The sequence below is a fragment of the Gambusia affinis genome, linkage group LG17 (genome assembly GCF_019740435.1).
Source record: "Gambusia affinis linkage group LG17, SWU_Gaff_1.0, whole genome shotgun sequence".
In the NCBI taxonomy this organism is placed as follows: Eukaryota; Metazoa; Chordata; class Actinopteri; order Cyprinodontiformes; family Poeciliidae; genus Gambusia; species Gambusia affinis.
The window spans coordinates 17,554,120-17,575,569 of NC_057884.1; the positions used below are offsets into that span (position 1 = coordinate 17,554,120).

General features: G+C 39.2%; 1 protein-coding gene across 1 annotated transcript; it reads left to right on the forward strand.

The window, feature by feature from the left end:
- Positions 1-2,112: 2,112 nt before the first annotated feature.
- LOC122819555 (chondroitin sulfate proteoglycan 4-like) lies at positions 2,113-21,215 on the forward strand. Its single transcript, XM_044096354.1, has 22 exons — positions 2,113-2,173; positions 4,344-4,507; positions 5,025-6,134; positions 6,216-6,626; positions 6,711-6,832; positions 7,093-7,201; positions 7,534-8,862; positions 9,284-9,376; positions 9,830-10,327; positions 10,421-10,555; positions 11,150-11,335; positions 11,447-11,629; positions 11,907-12,083; positions 12,897-13,095; positions 13,191-13,322; positions 14,033-14,208; positions 15,146-15,341; positions 15,428-15,599; positions 15,749-16,148; positions 17,307-17,459; positions 17,558-18,139; positions 19,561-21,215. Exons 1-22 carry the CDS (start codon positions 2,113-2,115, stop codon positions 20,662-20,664), a joined length of 7,692 nt encoding a protein of 2,563 aa, XP_043952289.1. The 3' UTR covers positions 20,665-21,215.
- The last annotated feature ends 235 nt before the right edge of the window (positions 21,216-21,450 follow it).

A 21,450-nucleotide genomic window follows, 5' to 3' on the forward strand; every position in this document is an offset into this window, starting at 1 on the left:
CCACTTATCCTTTTTTTCAGGGTCAGTGGGGGAGCTGGAGCACGTCCCAGTTTACATTAGAGGTGAAACACTGTATCCTGGATTATCACAGCGCTTTGTGAAAGTTTTTCCTCACCAAGAAGGAAACTAAGGGTCTGATGTGTTTTGTTTATTTTTGGCTGTCTCCTAGCAATAAAAACCAGCAGGTTAAACTACGTAAACATTGGTGGAAAGGTGGAAAGTACCAACATAATATGCTGTGAAGCCCCCAAGACTTTCATTACAGCTGGGAAGTAAAACATCTGCCAACAGCAGTTTAGTTTAATATCGACTAGAAAAAGAAACATGAAACACCCTGGAGTGGTCCTGAATTATACTTATAGTTAACAAGAAAAAAGTGACTTGTAGTTGTAGAGAATATAATATGGTGCCTTGCAAAAAAAGCTTTTAAAAAGGCAGTATTATGTTTTCCAGTCACATAGTATCATTTTGTACCTCAATCAAGAAATTACCTTCAGTTGTTATAAAAATGCACTATATATCAAAATGATTTAAAAGTTATTTGACTAAAAGTAATTCAACACCTTGAAAGTGGGCCTGTCTCTTTAAGAAAGTTCTGCTCTTTCTGGCACACTGCCTTCAGGATGTCCTTTATTAAACCTTTAACAATGTTTTAACCAGCTTTTCACTTATAAGTAGCTTCTATAATGACCTCAGCAGATGCACAGTTCCTGAAGGTGTTTGCTAATTGCTGCTGGCTAGTCTGAAGGAGCTGAGTGAGGGAGCTGCGTCTTGGTTGGTCTGTCTGTTGGTCAATCCAAGCGTTTTGCACAGCTGAATGGTTGCCAAGGGAGATTAAAGGATTTCTTAAACATGCATGAAAGAATCAAAGGAACACTCCAAGTGTGTTTTTGATGGAGAAATAACATTATACCATGATGTAAGGCTCAAAACAGTTGATTTTACATAATACTGCCCCTTTAACCTTTTGCCAGTGTATTTAATTGGGATTTTTTGTGATAGACTATTATAAAGGAATGCATAATAATATATTAGAAGTGAAATGACACTTGCTTTTGAGAATTTCTTACAATTGAAAATGAGAAAAATGTTGTTTATGTTTTTCTTTATACATGTTCTCTGCATTCTTGCAATATGTAAGCACCTTTGCCTTCCTTTGTTTTACCCAAATCACCTCATAACAGAACTGGCTGTCTGTTTGGAGACATTGTCTGCCCATCTTTCCATCTTTGCCTCCAACCTGTTGTAGTAACGTATCCCCTCAGCAAGACACTGCCACCAACAGAGACCCTGTTTGACTCAAGCCTCATTGCTGCATGGTTTGTGACAAATGCATAAAGTCTCTTCATCTCGCCCAGCGACCCAATGGAACTGCAGGGACAAGTGAGTATAGATAATGGATGAAAGGTCTGAGGAAAATAAACAGATTTATGGAAAAAAAAATTAAACAATGATTTAATATATTCATGCCAAACATTTTCTTGGAAATGCTTCTTCTTGTACTTTCCAATCATGCACTTTCAGTTGATGTAAATGTCTTTTTGCTGCTAAATACTTTTTTGTTGTGCAGCATTTCTGTGTGTAACAGTAACTGTCACCGATTTTTGTTTTCCCATGATATAACATGAGACATAAGAAAAGTTTGAAGAATCACAGAGCCTCATCTGTGTCTATAGCAGTGAAACATCAGCAGGTATCAAGTTTCAGTCTTCCTAAAACCGGAAGCTCCACACAATCTGCCATTCTTTCTAGAAAGCACTGTTTGATCCTCCGCCCCCATAGACAAGCCCTACTCTCCACCTCTCACTCTCTTGATGCTGCAACACCTCTCCCTTGTGTTCCTGTTAGGTACTGCGCCCAGACTGAGAGGCCTCCTGGATTGCATGGGAGGGCCTGAGGGTGGAGCTTCTCTTTTGGCTGCTCTGCAAAGAGCTCAGACACAGGTACATGCTTTGAAATGTTGTAATCCAGACTGTCCAAAGTGAGTACAGGCTGTGTGGAAGTTACCATTGAGAGGAATGCTATGCAGAGGCAGCACTGTGCAGTTAATGGAGCGTGCAGTCAGGCAGCCAGATGTTGCTCTCATCTGATTTGATAATAACCTGACCAACAATGGGAAGTTTTTTGGCTGATCTGCTAATACTTCTGATTTCCATAGGACACGTTTATGCAGGTAAGGTGCTGCAGAGAATATTTACTACTACAAAAGATGCAACTGGTAGCAGAAATGTGGATAAAACTAGTTACTACTAAAACTAATTACTAAATTCATCACATAACTATATAATTGAAGAAACTAGAAATATTTTCTCAAAAATAATTAATGTTTACACTGTATTTGTTAGTGTTTTGTTGTTTAATCTAGTTTGTTATTGTGAACTAGTAATCCCGTAAACTGGATTATATTTGACGAGATGTGAGGATTTACTTGTTTTGACAGTAACATATTTGACCTAACTTATGAAATACTCTCTTGGACAAACTTGTAATTTACATGCATATCATAGACAAAACAGTATATTAGGAGGATGAAGCACAGAGCATAAATTAATTTAATTTGCTTTTAAATAGTAGCATTACATGTGGCCTTGAATTTTGCCTCAAATAGTTGCTCATAACCCCACACCTTGAAAGGCTCACATCCTCATTCAAGGTGTCTGCTTCTGTAGGAAGATTACTAATAATCCAGAGTGCGCTGTATCATAGAGACAGATTAGGTCGCACATGGGTTATGGGTTATACTGACAGTGGGTTTATAGGCTTTATGCAGAGCTACATGCTGAGCCAGCCTGCTGACAGGGTGCTTCTCACTTATTACCCATAATAAGTGCTTTGCTAACAAATTTCAGTAGTTGCAGATCCAACTCATTTTCCAACAATAAATTAGAAGGGATTATTTCTCGGTTTTAAGGATTTATTTGGGTAAATAAGGTGTTTTGGAAACCATACTTAAAAACTAAATATTGCCTTCAATGGTTGGGGGTTTTCAATACAGAATAGTCTGCTTTTTCCAATATAAAACCAAAAATGAAATAAGAACTTTCTTTCATATATTACATTGGTGTTGATTTTTGGAGCATTCAAGGGTTATTGTTGTCTTTGATAAACACCAGCATGTGTCTCTGACCTCCATTCACTGAACGCTGCAGGATGTTTTCACAAATTGATTATCGTTTTGACTGAGTGTTCCATTACTGCCATTTTTACAGGTCAAATCATTGAAAGCAAAGATAGCTTTACTTTTTTTTAATATTCACATTTAATAGGAGGTAAAAACCCACTCATCTTCTGTGAAGATCTTAGAGATTTTTTAAAAAGCAAATCAAAGGAACAGCACAAAAATCAAGGAACACAGCAGACAAATCAAAGATAAAGTTGCAAACTAACTTAAAGTAAAATTATAATAAAACAACGTTTTTGAACGTGTCACAGAGCAGTGCTCAGTCCACCATCTAAAAATAGAGCACGGTACAATTGAATCAAATAGCTGTTTATTCAAAAATATGGATTTCCTATTAAAATATCACCATGCGTGTTACAAAAAGAAAAACATACCCAAGATGATGTTTTAAGGTGCCAATTACAACAAAATGTTCAGCAGAATTTTTACAATGAGGAAAAGATTATAATCTTTGAATAAGCACCACAGAATATTTCTGTTTGACTAATTTTGATTCAAAATTGACCTCATTTCACTGTTGTTGGTCATACCCAGTGAACATTAGCTTGTAAGCATGTTAGCATATCTTAAAAAGAGTGCAAGCCAAATGTGCTATGCAAAAGAAGAGTATTGTGTAATGTCCAAACCATGATTAAACTGCAAGTTGGGATCAATTAAACATCTTTATTTATATTTTGGAACTGTGAGATTGCTATTGAAGTTCCACAAAATGTAAATTGCAAAAAACAAAAAACATCCATCTATTGTTGCGGTTGCATTCTGGATGGCTAAAGGGTCAATTTGTGTCATCTGGGTCAATAGAGAAGTTCAATTAGCATCAGAACATTTCATTAGCAGCTGTTTCTAAATGCATTAACTATCGTTAACTGAAGTCAGATCGAAGCTGCAAAGTGCAGAATAGACACTGCATTGACTAACAAGTCCACTAGCATCAATGGAAGAGTGAGTCATCATTTATAGTTAAGTTTAAACTTTTAGGCCATTAGGACCACCTGAATCAACGTTTAACAAATCATTTACATTTCAGTGAACTATTTTCATTTCCATAAGATCAAAATCACTTTTCAAAAGCGTATGGCTAAACAAAGCAACAATATATACGTAAGAAATGAACAGAAAGAGTTTTGTTGCTCTTCATCTATTTCCATCTTCCTTGTTGCAGTTTCCTTTTATGGCAATGGCTACATTCACCTGCAAGCAATTGAAAAGTCCATTCAGACGTTAATCCACGTAAGATTTCATACCTCAAGTCAGTCTGGGCTACTGCTTTTGGCAGCAGGACAGAGAGACTTTTTGCTTCTTGAGCTGATTTCTGGACGCCTGCAGGTAAGCCCTAATAGATGGAGTAAAATAGAAGAAGCGACCAGCCACAGCTGGAAATTGTTGTCTTTGTTTCAAACGCCAAGAATATTGTGAGAAGACAAGGAACAGTTTGTAGTTCACCATCATTTAACGTTGATGTAAATTGAAGAGCAACTAGATCTCCCAGGATACATATAACTGGAGAGATTCATACATTTAAAGAAAGGGAAACTACCTTAACATATTGTAGTAAAACATTTTAGCAGAGATGTGTTCAAAGAAGAGTCAGCAAGAAAACATATATTTTAATGTCAGAATGTTGAAGCTCAGACAAAAATTAACCCTCTGGCTCTGGTTTTATGCCAGAACATGTTCCTTCATGAATGAGCCTGGAGAAGAAAACCATAACTGTGCTAATTTGCTGCCATTAAGAAGTCTCAAATCCTTGGTCAATTTTAGAGCATGAAACTATAGCAGGACAGTAGGATAGCAATGTTTCATCGCTCTCTCTTTGCTTCTCATGTCCTACCTCTCACTTCAGGTACGACTGAACCTGGGCTCAGGTGAGCGGATGCTACGTTCAGAAAGGGGTATCCATCTTAACGATCTGGCCTGGCACACAGTGGATCTAAACCATACACATCACAACATCAACATGATTGTAGATCAAAGTTCTCACACTAGTCTCCGAATGCCAGGACCAGATTTGGAGCTCAGCATTGAGGATGGGCTCTTTGTTGGTGGGACAGCTGGACTAAATCATCCTTACCTTCTACACATCTCAAATGGGTTTAGGGGTTGCTTGGATGAGGTTGTCTTCAATGAACACAACCTACTGTCCAGCCTTCAGCCATATTCTGGGTACAAAAGCATCCACGAGGTATCCCTGGGTTGTAGTCCGCAGTTTTTAGCAACAGAAGAAGATCCTGTGAAGTTTTCCAGCTCTAAAGCCTTTATCTCTCTCCCACAATGGGAGGTCCTGCAAGAGGGGACATTTGAGTGTGAACTTCACCCTTCCTGGACAGATGAAAATGGACTTGTGTTGTACAGCTCTGGGAGTGACGGAGGGTTTGTTTCTATTGAGATCAGAGACGGTCACCTTGTGGCCTCAATAGGAAATGGAAAGGGTAGTAAAACTGAGCTGCATTCACTGACACGTGTCTCCAGCAAGCACACCTGGTACCCCATCCAGCTGCTCCTGCAACCTGATAGCATCCAAATGAAGGTAGGCAAGGAGTTGGTGAAGGCCAGCCTGAGTCAAGAACTTCAGGCCATCCAGCTCAAAGGACCTCTCATCCTTGGAGGACTGGATGATGTTGCTGCAGGAAAAGCAAGAAGTGCTGGATTATCTTCTGTTTCTTTGGGAGAAGAAGGAAGAGGAAGATCATTTAAAGGCTGCCTCCAAAAAATTAGAGTTAACACTCTAAAAACTGGCTTACCTCATGCCATGGTCACCAAAGACATAACTGTGGGCTGCAACATAGGTCAGGCTCCAAAGGTAGTGATCATTTCCAATCCAACAGATCTCCCTGACTTTGATATTATCACAACACAAATGATCAGCAACAAGAGGAACACAAACCTATTGGTGATTCGAACCCTGGAGGTAGCTGAAGGAGGCCAGGCGCTACTTGAGCCCAAACATATGAGGGTAGGACATTTTATGTTCTGGTAGCATCTCACAAATGTTTTCTGTGCTGATTGACAAATTTCCATTTGCACATTCTGCCAGGTGAATATTGATTTTCGCAAACTGGGGATCCATCCATCAGAGCTGATGTGTCGCATTGTTGACCCTCCTGTTCACGGTCAGCTACATTTGAACCCCAATCCAGATCCAGATGGGTTGCCTGAGGAAACACAGGAGAGAATTATAAGAATAGGAGCAAAAGAGAATGACCAATCTTTCAGCATGCTGGACCTGTGGCAAGGTCGAGTTATGTACGTTCACAGAGGCTCAGAGGACCAGAATGACTTCTTCATGTTTTCAATCTTCTCTAACAATAAGAAGCCGCTGCCTGTACTTCTGGAAGACAACCATGTGCACCGGTTTAATATCAGCATCACTCCAGTTAATGATCCTCCTGTTCTCAGCTTACCACAAGGAAACCTATTCACTCTGCCAGAGAAGTCCAAACGACAGGTAGACACATCAGAATTTCTTGATATATAACACCTTGAATTATGCCAAGTTAAGACAATCAAATGAATGTGTTCTTCATGACAGTTGACAACAGATATGCTGAGAGTCTCAGATCCTGACAACAGTCCTGAGGATCTTGTTTTTAACTCAATGGGGAACCTTAATTCTGAAGCTGGTTACCTCGAGAACCTAGATTACCCTGGCAGGTTAGTCTCATTGGATGTTCTCACAATGCCTCACAAACCTTTTTAGACAGTTTAACCCCTTCACTGTCACCCTAAAATGTTTACATGTCATCAAATGTGTTCATGACGACACCAAATTCCTAGTAACATTTAGGGGTTTAGCATCTATATATGGGTTGTAGATGTAATTTCCAAGAAATCTTTAAAAGAAAGCCTGCAAGCACTCATTTGGCAGAAATGCAAATAAATGAGTGAATAACATGACAATGTTGCTCTTCCAGGCCCATCAACTTGTTCTCTCTAAGTGATCTGGAGGAGGGTAAGATCAGCTTTGTGCACACAGGAGTTTCTGCTTCCAGGCTGGTCCTCAGAGCCAGTGATGGGCATAGAGTAAGTAAACATATGGCTACTTTGCTAAATTCTAACTAAAGTAAAACTCTTGGGAAAAAACCCATTTAAGAAGGGTTAATCCAATTAACCCAAAAGGGTTAAACCAATTAACTGTGTGCACTATAAAATTATCCTTTTGCAGTGCATACTGCAGCTTAGAGGTGCATAGCATCCTTCTCTTGTGGCAGAGAACGTCTTAGCAAGAATTAATAAAGACTTTGCAGATATGTATGTATGCAGGAGTGATTCAATTTCCATGGGTCATAAAATGGGGAAGGAAAAAACATATTTTCCATAAATTTTTCACATTTTATTTCCTTTCATATTTACAGGTCAGCAACGCTGTAGTTTTAAGGATCATGGCAGTGACTCTTGAGTACAAACTAGTGAATAAAACTGGACTGGAGGTGAATCAAGGCGAATCGGCCATCATCAGCACCAGACACCTTGCAGTGCGGGTCAATGTGGCTGATAGTTCAGTGGATGTGTGGTATGATGTAACAGACTTACCACAGTTTGGGGAGATCCAGAGATTACACTCAAGTGGTGACTGGAAATCCACTACCTTTTTCTCACAGAGAATTCTGGAAAAAGAAAGAATTCGATATATTAGCACCTACCGTGGAATTCAGACTCAGAGCAACATTACAGACCAATTCAAATGCAAGATAGTAATCAATTCAGTTGCCAAAGAGGAGATTGTTTTCCCCATAGAGATCCACTGGATTCAATTGAAGGTAACAAGGAGCAAGATGGAAGTGACCGGCCTTGAGAGTGCTGTTCTCACACCTGAAGACCTTCATGTAATTTCTAAAGGTGTTAAAATCAGTGAGAGTGACCTTTTCTACAGAATTCTGACAGTTCCAAAGAAAGGGCGATTGTTCCTCAACCAAATGGTTATGCAAAAGAACTCAACCTTTAGCCAAGAGAACATCACAGAGGGTTTGGTTAAGTATGAACTTTTTAACAGGCTGCATGATGACACAAGAGATTCCTTCAGTTTTCAGGTGTTCTCTGCTCATGCTGCTTCAACACCTTATGACTTCAGAATCAACATTAAAGCCGAGTCAAGTGCCGTAACCATCATAAATAAAGGCCTCTTAATCCTTGAAGGAGCAAGTAAAGTAATTACGAAAGATATTTTGTTTACTCACACAACAAGTAACCGGGAGGTTCATTATAACGTAACAGTGAGCCCCAGGCATGGCCAGTTAAGGAAGATCAATCTCTCCAACTCAACTTCCATTAACGACAACATACTGACTTTCACCAATCAGGACATCACAGAGGAGCGAATCATGTACGTTCATGATGACAGTGAGACCAAACAGGATTACTTCACGTTTCAAATTGTTGTTTACAAACCGCACAAAAACACAAACAAGAAGGAAGACGGAAACACAGAGGAGCACACCTTTAACATCTCAGTGCAACTCGTCAATGATCAGAGACCCGTCAGGGTTGTTGATGAGGTCTTTCACGTTGCCCGGGATGGACAGAAGTTGGTGACACTGAAAGACTTGCGGTACCGAGATGATGACTCGGATTTTGAGGACAGCTGGCTGGTCTACACTCGGAGGGGGATTCCGATGGGGGAACTGGTGCTGGCCAGTGATCCCAGTCACAGGCTTTATGAGTTCACACAACGGGACCTTGAGCAGGTTAGCATCTATTTCTAAATAGATTTGATGTAGGGGGTAGCAGAATCATTAGGTAAAAGCTTTTATACACTTACTGAGAGAAGCTTAAACATTTTTGGAAAAGTCTGCACTTCCTGGTTTGTTTGCTAAAGCAGAAAGTTGGAAATTTTAGAACAATATTTATAGTACATCTAGTAGTGATTTAAGAAATTTAAAAATAATCTTATAAATCATAAGAATTCAATGGTAAAAAATGGAAACAGTTGGCCATTTGCTGTTTTTGCTCTGCCTTTTATTTGTGTAAAGCAGCGGTGTCTTCTGACTACTTCTTTGACTTGGTTTGAAGTTAGTTGTTTAAATATTGTATCCTTTCTAAGCCATATTCAATGCCATACATTTTGTCCTAACTCTAACTGATTTTTGTCTCCCTTTCTTTCCTCAGAATAAGGTGTTGTTTATCCACAGCGGGGTCAGCTTTGGTCGTTTTGTGCTTTTTGTAACAGATGGAAAACATTATGTTTCAGCCTTGCTGGAGGTGAACATAGATTTTGCTTTGCATCTTATTCTTTTACTGTAAAGATAGTTTTATAATTAACAGTAAACAATACATTATGTTCTCTAATTTGTTTGTTTTTTTTCCTACAAAGTGTCAAATGACTGGCTTATATGGCATAGATTTCAACTGTTTGTCCACAGCCACATAATTACATACAGCTGATTTGGTATAAAAATGAGAACCACTGAAAGAGAACAGCAACTTTAACAATTTCTTTAAGTCAAATTAGTCTTGAGTGTCATTTAAAGTGGCCAGATGTTCTCATAATTTCCAAAAGTGGTTTTGATAATTTTTCCGAAGGCCTAAAAGTATCATATTAACAATGGCTCCTTTGAATTTAGTTGGATTTATGCTAATATTTTAATTCTTAAATCAGTCATAACGTGATTATCTTATATTTCTGAACTATTTTCTTTGTGTCTATTGGGGTAGGTGATGGCTCAGGATCCATACCTGCAGGTGGAGAACAACACAGGCCTCATGGTCCAGCAGGGTGGGATTGCGGCCCTGACTTCTGTTAACCTCAGTGTCATCAGCAACCTTGACATTCGGGATCCTCAGGAAGTGACTTTCGAGGTCTACGTTCCACCTAAACATGGCGTTCTCTGCTTCAGTGATGGGCAGAAGGAGGCGATCATAGGAACTGATGCCATTTCAGTTTTCACCCAGAAAGATCTGGTGGCCCGGCGTCTGGCATATCACCACAGCGGCGGTCACGAGTTGTTGGATGTTTTCAATGTGACGGCAAGAGCAAGGGAAAGAAGTACTGAGAGGCGGACTGAAAGAGGGAGGAGGGAGGTGCATCTAGATATTGGAGTGCCGGTGAAGATATACTTAGAGAGTCATCACAGACCTCCAACTATCAAAACCAACCGTCCAGTTGTGGTGGCCGAGGGACAGAACACCTCCATTAGCAGAGAAGACATAGAGGTGAGAGATTCATCATTCCCAACCCATGGTATTTATGTATCAATACTATTATTCTGTCAACAACAATTCCCTTTTCATGCGTTTTTACACCAGGTTGTCCATGAGGACAGTTTACCCTCAGATATAGTCTTCACTGTCCAAGAACCTCCTACAGTGGGGATCATTTATAGAGTATCAGGCAGCAACAATCTGGAAAATGTTCATGGAGAAAAACAGGACCTTGAAAAGGTGTGTTCACTGTTGGTCCACTTGGACAGAAATTGTTCCATATAATCAGCAACAAATTGTGTCCTATCATAACAACATACTATTTACTATTAGACATATTGATTATCTAAACTTACAAGTTTTATTTCACACTGAAAAATTAAGTTAGAGAAGAAGTGAGTGGAAAAATAAATAAGTCAGTCTCTGAGAATTAGAAAAAAAAACCTATGAATTTGTGAAACCTCATTTTGTATTTGACTTCTTTACTTTGCATCTATGTGACTGACAGCCATCTGTAAATTTAACTATTTTAGCTGGCATAATAACAAAACACATATTAGATTGTATAGATTGTTTTCATTGTACTGAATTGCTGTTTGGTAAGTGGCCACATGGTGGTGCTTGTCATCACCATGTGGTTATCTGAAGAACACATCAACAGTCTTGGTTTCTAACAAGATTCAAAATTGAGTACATTTACTCCTTAAATATTGATAATGTAACATTTTTTGTTTTTTTGTTTGTTTTTTCATCTCATTATAAAATTAATCCAGGTGATTTTCACTCAATTATTTACTTAGAAACTGTGTTTTCATATGCTTTGGTTCTGTCCAGAGTTTCAAGGAACAGCCTGTAACTTCCTTTACCCAAGAGGATCTCAACCAGAGATCAATCAGGTATCAGCAGCAGACTGCAGGAAGCATCAACGACGCTGTCGTCTTGGAAGCAACCAATGGGGTGACAAAGGTTGGACCTATCAGGATGCTGATTGACATCATACCTATCCTGCTTCCACTGCAGGTAGCAAACTTGTTTGAAAAGTGGGATGAATAAATGTCTAAAACCTAATAATGGAGCTCTGTTTACAAGTCTACTAACTGCAGTATTTTTTTGTCCTTCTTGAATCTTCAGGTGTTGAACTTGACCCTGGATGAAGGGTCGTCCCTGCCACTCACATCTAGCATAATCAAGGTTGCCAGTCATCACTTTGCAGGGTTGAATTTCCTTTACCAGGTTATTGTTCCACCAAAGTTTGGACACTTGGAGCACAGCCGTATCCCAGGGATGCCTATCAATGCTTTCACTCACACAGAGGTACAATTAAACACATTTATAAAGATCCAAACTGTTAAATTAATCCCTCAAAATAGACTTTATTCTTTGTTTTCAGAGATAAAATAACTACAGCATACCCTTTTATTACAGTACATAAATAGCCTAACAGTCGCTGTTAGTCTATTGTATCTAAGGGAATTATTACCTAGATTTCATTTCAGTTTATATCCTTTCTTTCATTTAACATAGAAAAAAACTGATTTCCAAATCTACTATCTGAACTGGGCCATGTTGGAATTTGATTATCTGTGTCTAGGTGGAGCTTGAGTACATCTCCTATGTCCATGATGGCAGTGAAACACTGAAGGACAACTTCACAATTGTAGCCAATCAAACTGAGATGAAAAAGCACAGCTTGCCATGCACTGTTTACATCACAGTCACACCTGTCAATGACGAGACCCCTGTTGTGACCACCAACCGTGGCCTAAAGGTAGGAAATTCTCCAAAAGAGTTCTTTACATGTTTTACTCTGTTTGAGTCATTGGTGTCTTGGAGGGTATTTTTGAATTGTTGAAGAAAAGTTATTAAAAGTTCACAAAACACAAACTATTTCAATAAAATTTTAAATCAGTGTAGAATAATTCAGTCCATGTTTGACAAGTCCATATGATGCAGTTTTTGTAGTTATCACTATTCAGCGTAAAACTACTCAGTTCAAGTTTGCTTTAAGTTTTCAACCAATGATGTTCAAGCCAAAGGGATGCACTGAACCAGATGCTAAACTCATTATTTTCAGTGGGTAGCAATTAGCCTCTTGTATTCCCACAGTGCTCGCAAATGGTTTGCATTTCTTCTTCATTTCTCTCAGCCATGTTACAAGAATCAAAAGTGCTACCACATTAAAGATCTTAATGTGGTTGGGACTTTCACAATGCCTGTTTAACTGTTTTTGTTATCCAATATTATCAACACAACAAAGCACCTCAAGAAAGATATATTTTCTTGCTTTAAATAAGAGTCTAAGTATAAATAATGTAGGGAGTTAAACTTATGTCAAGCAATGTCTTTCATACTCATGGCCTACAGTAATAGCTTACTCTTGCTTAACCAGAAGTCGCATGTTGTGTAAATGAATACCATGTGGGAGTATTTAAGAATAAAAGTAGTTCTTGTTTTTAAATAACAGGGAATGCAGACGTCAAATAGTTGGATTTGTCATAGAATGTGGAATAAATATTCTTGTGTCAGTTTATTAAGAAAGACAATGTAATGTTCTTTCTGCTTCGCCTTTGTCATGCTGCAGGTTTGGGTGGGTTCTGTAACAGAAATAAGCACAAATGAACTCAGTGCAGATGATGTGGATACTCCACCTGAGGGCCTGGAGTTTGTCGTCACCCCACCGAGCAACGGTCACTTGGCTCTGAAGAGCACCCCCTCCAGACACATCCTGAACTTTACCCAAAATCACATCCAGAGCAGAATGCTGGTGTTTGTGCACAGTGGTAAACACATATTTATAGCTATTTGTAGTGTCAGTGTCCAAATGGGACTCTGGTGTAAAAATTGGTTTGTTTAAACTGTCTTATCCCTCATGCAGGTGCATTATCAGGGGGATTTCACTTTCAGGTGAATGATGGAGTTAACTTTGCTCCTCGGCAGATCTTCAGCACAACAGCCTATGCTCTCGTTCTTACCTTACAGAAGAACCACCCTATGGAGGTGTACCCAGGTATACCTCACTCATCAGTCCTTACAAATGGCATTTCTTCTCAATAACCAGTTTGAATTGAGCATAATGTGGCTGAAAATACATAAAATTATTATCACTAAGGTAACTGGAGAATTGTGCATAGTAAGGCTGCTACCCTCCACTGTAATGTGCAAAACTGACTCTAGATGGCAATGCTGCTTTTGGAATGTATTAAAGCAAATGTAGCAGTTCATCTCTTAAATTTAAGCAAAAGTGGTTTCATTCACACTCTTGTTTATCTTGGTAATGTGGCTAAATTAGTTATTGTAATATTCTCAAAAGTGGGGCAACACGTTAAGTTTGCCATATTTGTGATGATAAGGTGATTTTAACATATAATTATTAGAAGAATAAATATTTTGCATGTTGTAATGTGATAAAAACAAAGGAAGTATAAAGTGCAAAAATATGCTTTGGTTTTATTCATAATCCTTGTTGTCCCCGGGGGCCCACTGGTGTGCAGAATGATTAGGTGTTTGAAAAATTTAAACAGAATGATTAAGATGAAAGAATATACTTTATTTGCTTTTTAACAGATGTGTGCCTGGTGTTTTTCTATAATTAAGTAAGCTGACTAAAATGTGTTTACTTGCAGAAGTTGAAGGCCATAACTCACTTATAGCATAGCTACTAAAATACTTAGTAGCCAGTCAAACATTTTTCTCTCTCCTCTTTTGTTCCTCTTGAAGGCTCTGTGACACCAATCTCAGAACAGGAGCTTCAGGTTGTTACTAACAGCATCAGTGACATTGGAAGGAACCAGTCTGTGGTTTTTGCTGTGACTGCACCTCCTAAATTTGGACGTCTGGTCCTGAGAATGCCTGATAACTCTTTCAGAAACATTTCTACATTTACACAAAGCATGGTAGGAATGCCTGATTTCATTTCTTTTGTTTAACCGCTTCAAAAGATTGAAACAGTCTGCGAACAGATAAAAGTTACATAGGCACATAAGATTTTTTTCTAAAATGTATCAACAAAACAAGAAGAAAACAGAATTTGATCCATGTGGTCAAAATATTTCATTCTAAAATACCATTTCTTGGAATTCATTGTAGATTTTCTCAATAAAAACTAAAAATAAATTTTAATATTTTCTTAACTTTAGACTGGACAATAAACAAGATTTTAAAATGTGACAGTCTTTTGGACATATTTAGCAGTAGTTCATTGTGTGCACAATGTTGATAGATTCAGTGAAGAACAAACACGTTTTTGTTTAAACAAGTTTAATAACCCGGAGGTATTTTTGAAATAAATTTTAATATATTAATATATTTGGCATTTTAATGCCAAATATATTTAATCAAACATCTGAATTTATGCTTTTCCTGTTAGTATGAACATTTTGCATCTGTATGTGTGTTAGATAATGCAGTAACATTTTATAAAATGAATGCACTTGAGTCATTCTAGCAGGCATTTAGATGTAAAACATGCAAAATCATTTGTGTTAATTACTTTGTATTAACTTATAGTTATACCTTTTCTTTTTACTTAATATATTTAATTTTAATATATTTGCCTAAAACATATGGAATTTCAAACTGATAACTACATCAACTCCATAATTGTGTTTTCCTAAAATTTACTGATGGAATATTGATAACTAATAATATATTTCCAGATATTGTTGACAAATTGCAAAAAAAATTATTTTATGAGATAAATATTATTCAACCCAAAAAATTACTCAGTTGTAGTATTTTATAAGACCACTTTATTTCCTTGGGAAGATTTTATTCAAATATTCATAAATGGAAGTCTCTCCCTCCTGACCAGATCATCTCTCTCCCTCACAGGTGAATGACGGCTTGATTCTGTACGACCAGAACCAGCCAGAGTCGGTTGGGTGGTCAGCTACGGACTCCTTTTCTTTCACCGTTTCCTCTCCTCCAGCTTTTCTTCCTCCGCACACCTTCACCATTTTAATCTCCTACCAAGCCAACGAACACCTGGGCCACCCCCAACATAGGACTAGACTACTAAACAATGCAGGTACTGAATCACTTTCAGCTGTACTGAATCACACAATTCTCAGAGAAAAGTTCAAGAAGGAGGAATTTTCCGTTTGTGTTTGCAAGGCGCCGTGGTGGCCGAAGGAGGCAGAGTGACCATTGACCGCTCCAAGCTTGATGCCTCTAACCTGCTGGGAAACCTTCCAGAGTCGCACAGAAAAGACCACCACATCATGTATCGAGTGATTTCTCTGCCCAGACACGGAGCACTGACCATACAGGGACACAATCTCACCAGGTGAGATCCTGCAGAAGTTGTAGATTTTATCTTTAAATTTAGCGCGTCTCACCCAAAGTGGCCTAATTGCAAGTGTTGAAGTAAATTTGGAGAAACATTTTATTTAATTTTAATTAAGTCTTTCTTGGGTTTTTGATATTTTTTCACAGCAGACAGTCAGATTTCTCTCAGGCCACCTTAAACAAGTTTGGCATCATGTATCTCCACGACGACTCAGAGACGACGAAGGACAGCTTCACTTTTCGAGCCTGGGTGGCTCCTTTGCATCTTCCCTCTTCCTCCTCTTCATTATCTCTGTCTGCCTTTTCCTCTGATTCCTCTTCCTCTTCCACCTCTTTCTCTCCTCTCTACTCTCCTCCATCATCCTCCCTTCCAGCACTGGGCGCAGCCTCTCATCGCCACCCTGCGGTGGATAATGTGGCAGTGACAGAGATGTTCAACATCACTGTGACGCCAGTCAATGACCATCCGCCGCTAATCAGGAGCAGAGCTCCGAGCATGAAGGTTCTGGTTGGGGAGAGAGTCATTCTTGGACCTGACAACCTTCAGGTGAGCCTGTGTTCTCATTTTTATGAGTTTACTTTTCCAGCTGTTGGACCCTGAGAAAAAAAAAGTGCAACCTGTGGTATTTGCTAAGGAATCACTAATTAAAAATTATTATTTCTTCTATGATATATTATTTCAGACAAAGAAAGATCAGCTCTCAAATATATTTTTTAAAATTGCGGCTAGAGCTGGAGATAAGGGCACCGGATTTTCCAAGACCAGCACTTTTTGCGGCTTGCAAGTTTAATGACATATTTGTAGTTTCTTGAAATTGAATTGAAGTAGATGCAGAATTTGTTGAAGGAGCATCCTGTTATAAAGATTTGTTATAAATTTGATCAAATCTAACAGACCTGGACATTTTATGAACCTTGGGCAACACCTGGTCCTTTATTTGTCCACTGGCCTGCATAAAATCCAAAATAAATGAACCCGTTATTCTGTTTGCTAATTCAAATAAGCTGCTTCTATCTTGAAAAATATTTTTTTATTTTGAATACATTTTTACATACGTTTTGCGAGGTCCAGGAGTGTGCCATTGTTAGAGTCCTTTGCATGAATAAAGAGAGAAAGACGCAGGTTACTGGAAGAAATCTTTAGTTCATGCAAGTAGGAAGAAAGACTGATGCAGAATGTAGATTTTAATCAAAAATTGAGGCTTTGCAGCAGTGCTCTAAAGACATCTACATGACTCACTTAATTAAAAATAACATTCTGCATGGATGTAGTCATCTGTTTTTCTTAAAGTCTTGTCTGGACCTGGTTTTGCAGAACCTCCCGTTTGTTCTGCTCATGCAAAAAAAGAACAAGTAGTAAAGGAAGTGAGAATAATTTGGTTCTTATCCAGACAGTGCGCACAAAAGATGTGGAAAAATTAATTTATAGCTTTCTGAATATACCCCAATTAGTAATTTAGAAGCCTTCAGTCCTCTCCAATTTAGATTTTTATTTAAACACCCTACAGGTTTTACAAATAGCTAAGTTCTCTGTCATATTTTGAATGCCATCTCTTGAGCAAAATGAATCAATTCCACTCAACAATGTGTTTATACTACTTGTTAAAAAGGTTGTTGTGCTTTTATTTTACACTTGGTGAATTTCTCTTTTGCTAAACATTTTTTCGGAGTCTTTTCTGACGACTCTCTTCTTTTTCTTCTTAAGGTTGAGGATCACGACACACCACCAGAGGAGCTGCACTACCTTGTGATCAGTAAGCCCAACAATGGCTACTTGACTTTGGGAGAAAGACCTGAGATAGTGACCTCTTTCACCCAGTATGACGTCAACCACGGTCGACTACATTTTACACAGCAGGTGAAACAGACTAATCTCAATTCTTATTAAAACTGAGGAACAGTTTGAATTTCAATTTTGGTTTTCATTTATTATCATTTCTGTGATTTGTTCTACAGGGTGAGGTTTCAACTGGAGTTTTCTACTTCAACGTCACCGACGGCCATCACCGTCCGGTCTACAAGCTGTTTAGTATGGAGGTGATTAAACCGTCTGTATCCATGGTTAACAACACCGGCCTGTCATTGGTTCAAGGTCGCACGGCGGTGGTGCTGACAACCAACCAGCTGGCGGCTCAAACCAATGGTCAAAGACAGGCCAATATCTCCTACACAGTCACCAAGCACCCACGACATGGACGGATCGCCATCAACGACCAGGAGGTCACCACCTTCCGGCATGAGGACCTCCAGTTTGGGCGGGTTGTCTATCACATGACTGATCTCAGCGAATCAGAGGACAGTTTCCAGGTGTCAGTGTCAGCCTGGTCTGCTGGTGTTGACTATGGGAGAGTGACAGGGCAGACGGTGAACGTTACGGTGCGTCCTCTGATCTACCTGAGAGAGCCAGTCAGAGTACCGAGTGGTATCGCAGTGAAACTGGGCAAAGCCATGATTGATGCCTCCGAATTGGCCAGAATCAGCAGGGTCGATCCGATCTTTGAGGTTCTTTCTCCACCGAAACATGGAAAATTAGTCAAGGTAAAACTTTTTGATATGATCTTGTAGTCTATCAGCAGCTAGACCACATGAATATTTTATTTCATGAATATTCATTCAGGTCAAAGGTTTATCTGAAAGATGTTATCCATCCATTAATGCAAAATCTTCTATATCCTCTGTAATGATAGACACCCTAATAAAAAAAACTTAAATTGATAAATCCTGGAAAACAGGATTTTAACAAGAGTATATTTTTAACAAGAGCATATTTTGTCCAAGTTGTAAAATGCTTTTACAGCATTGTAAAAGTTTTGATTGGGAGTACATGACATGATGTGACCCAGAGCACAGCTTCTCCGAGCTACTCTTCAAAATGGAAAATATAAGAAATTCAAGTAAAGCAGATATATGTCTGTAAATTTCTGCAAGAAAATTGTTGCTCCTTAAGTTTGATCACACCTAAAGTCTGAGCAACAACTAAAAAGCATAAGCATATAGAACTAAAACATGGCTGGATAAAGACCCAGGTTAATCCTGCCACCACATAGAATGTGAATATCAAGGCAAATGAAAAATATATCCAATCCTCCCTGGTGGAAAATTGTAAGTCACCAAGTTCCCATGTAAAGACATAAGCTTCTATTTACATGTCAGCTGGTTATTTGAGAGGCATTAAAGTAGTAAAACTACCATAACTAATGTATATGAGGAAATGAAAACATTGAATTGGTCAGATGAAGCTAAATGTTTCAGGGACAAATACTCCATGTTATGTGTGATGCTTGTGGATGAGTCAATTCTCCAAAAGCCTTGGAAATTCTGTTAAAACACATGTTGAAACGAGATTCTGAAAATACCAGGTTATGAAAATCCAGGAAACTGACAATGAATCTTCATTGAGTCTTCCAGCAGAAAATCATTCAAAAATATATGTCCAAATCAACACAAAAATGGTTCACCAAACACTGCCATTTCAGCTTCCAGAACTAAATCCTACAGAAAACTGTGAGCTGAGCTGAAGCAGAAGAACCAGAGCGAACCATGACCTCTTTTTGTATGCTGCAAATTTTTGAAATGTAATAATATTACATTAAAACAGTTATATCACAGTTTATTTGTATTACACATTTCAGCATTAAAGCAGTTCAAAGTGCTTTACATCATACAAAACATAATATAGTAAAGTGTTATGAAGCAGTAAAAACCATAACATTTGTTCAAATGGCATCATCAAAACCTTTTTTGAAGTTTGTTCTCACTAGCAAAGGGAGGCTGTAAAATATGTTTAAGGTGGGAACATTTTTATTTTAATGAACACATGTGATATTATACTACTGCCCACTACTATTAATTTAGTTCAAGTTTTTAAAAATATTTCCACAGGGATGCAAGTTAGTATGGAAATTATTGCAAAATTAATTAAAGCTCTTAATTCAATCGTCTTGTTTCCACATATACAGATTACCTACGACCCAAACCACGCGTTAGAGGCACTGAAGTCATTTACATTCAGGGATGTTGTTCAGGGCCGAGTTGCCATAGAAGAGACTCTCAGTGACGCCAACAACCAGATTCACAATAATGAATCCTCGCTCACAAAAACACGAGGCCACACTCCAGCCACACCCCTCAACGATTCCTTCACCTTCCTGCTGAAGGCCGGGAATGTCCAGCCAGCAAAGGGTGAGCTTCACTTCACCATCTTCCCCCACCACCAGATGCGTCACGGCACAAGAGGTGTCCACAAAGCGCACGGTGCGAGTCATGAACGCACGACCCCCCATTTGGGAGCACACAACAGTACGACTCTGGGAGCTGGACACAGAGACTCTGTGACACACGGTATGACTGCCGAGAGCTCACACCCTCACATTTTGTCAAATAAAAACCACAACAAGACTCAGCGGAAGGTGAAACCCCACAGCCGCTGGGGGAACCGAACGCGCAGTCATGGAGGACGATTGGGGAGCATCCCAGAGGTAGCAGTGGAAGAAGGCCACGTTCATGCCCCACAACCTCACACTCCTCCGGTACCAGAAATGCCAGTTCCAATAAGCCCTCCGATCCCCGACCTGGTCCAAGTCGAGATCCTCCCCCGTCCCGCCTCTGATCCCCTCCTCATTATCCTTCCACTGCTGGCTTGTTTGCTTCTCATCATAATCCTGGTGGTTCTGATTCTGGTTTTCCGGCATCGCAAAGAGAAACAAGCTAGGCAGAGGTTGATGCATGAACTGGCTGCGGTGCAGCTGCCCACCGAAGACAGCCCATACCTGGGCCAACCGGAGAGAAGCATGGCCATGCCCAATGTGCTGGTTACCCAACTCGGCTCCGCAAGCTGCCCCACCTCCCCCAGGATCCCCATGAGCCCAAGGAGGAGTCTGGCTCCTGGAATGACCTTCTGGGGGCCGTTTGAATCCAACTTAGCAGGCAGGGATGGAAATATCAGAGGTCGTAACAACAGCGAAAGAGATTCTGGTGATATGCCCCAAGTTTCTCCTGCAGGATTTAAAACCTCTTGGAGATCCCAGTCCCCAACTCTTAAAGACAGCCAGTATTGGGTTTGAAGAAAAGTTCTTCATACATAAACTGTGCCTTATAAAGGTGTATTAGTAGATATGTTTGCTTTCTATGGGTCATATGTGGCATTTCAGGCTGATCTAATATATATAAGTTTTCCATCTAAGTGGTTTAGTTTTACTTTAATTGTTTTGCTAAACTTTGCTCTGATGATGGAAAATGTCAATGTAAAGTGACTTCTGTTGTCTTAAGGGCAAGAGTTCCCTGAGTTACAGTTAAACAAATATTTAATGAGGAAGGTTGTTATTATACTTTGTAATTTGTTTCCAGACAGCTAAGTTAAACATTAAAAACAAACACATTAAATGGTTAACATACATCTCAGTGAGGTAATAAGTTATTATAGAATCTCTTTCCATAAATTTGATGTTACTTCCTCTAACTTTCATATGTCAGCTGTTAGATTGTATTTTTCGATGTGTGCCCATTCAAGTATTATAAGTTCTACATATGCAACAAACAAAGCATTGCAAAAGAATTCATACCCCATGATTTTTTTTTTGCTATACCTACAACTTTCAATGTATTTTATTGAGATTTTATGTAATGAAGCCTAGGCGTAAATTCAAGCTGGAAGACTCTTTTAGCCCCACCTGCATCATCCAGCCGGAACTTCCGGCTCATCACCGTTGATTGCTCAACGCCGGACCAAGACTCGTTACGTCCAATCACCGTCCAAGCCCCAGCTGATAAGGACCGCCATCCATGGCGTCGTGCGCTTTCCAGCTGAGCTCAACCCACCTCCACCCCTTCACCTCCACTCGCTCAGCATC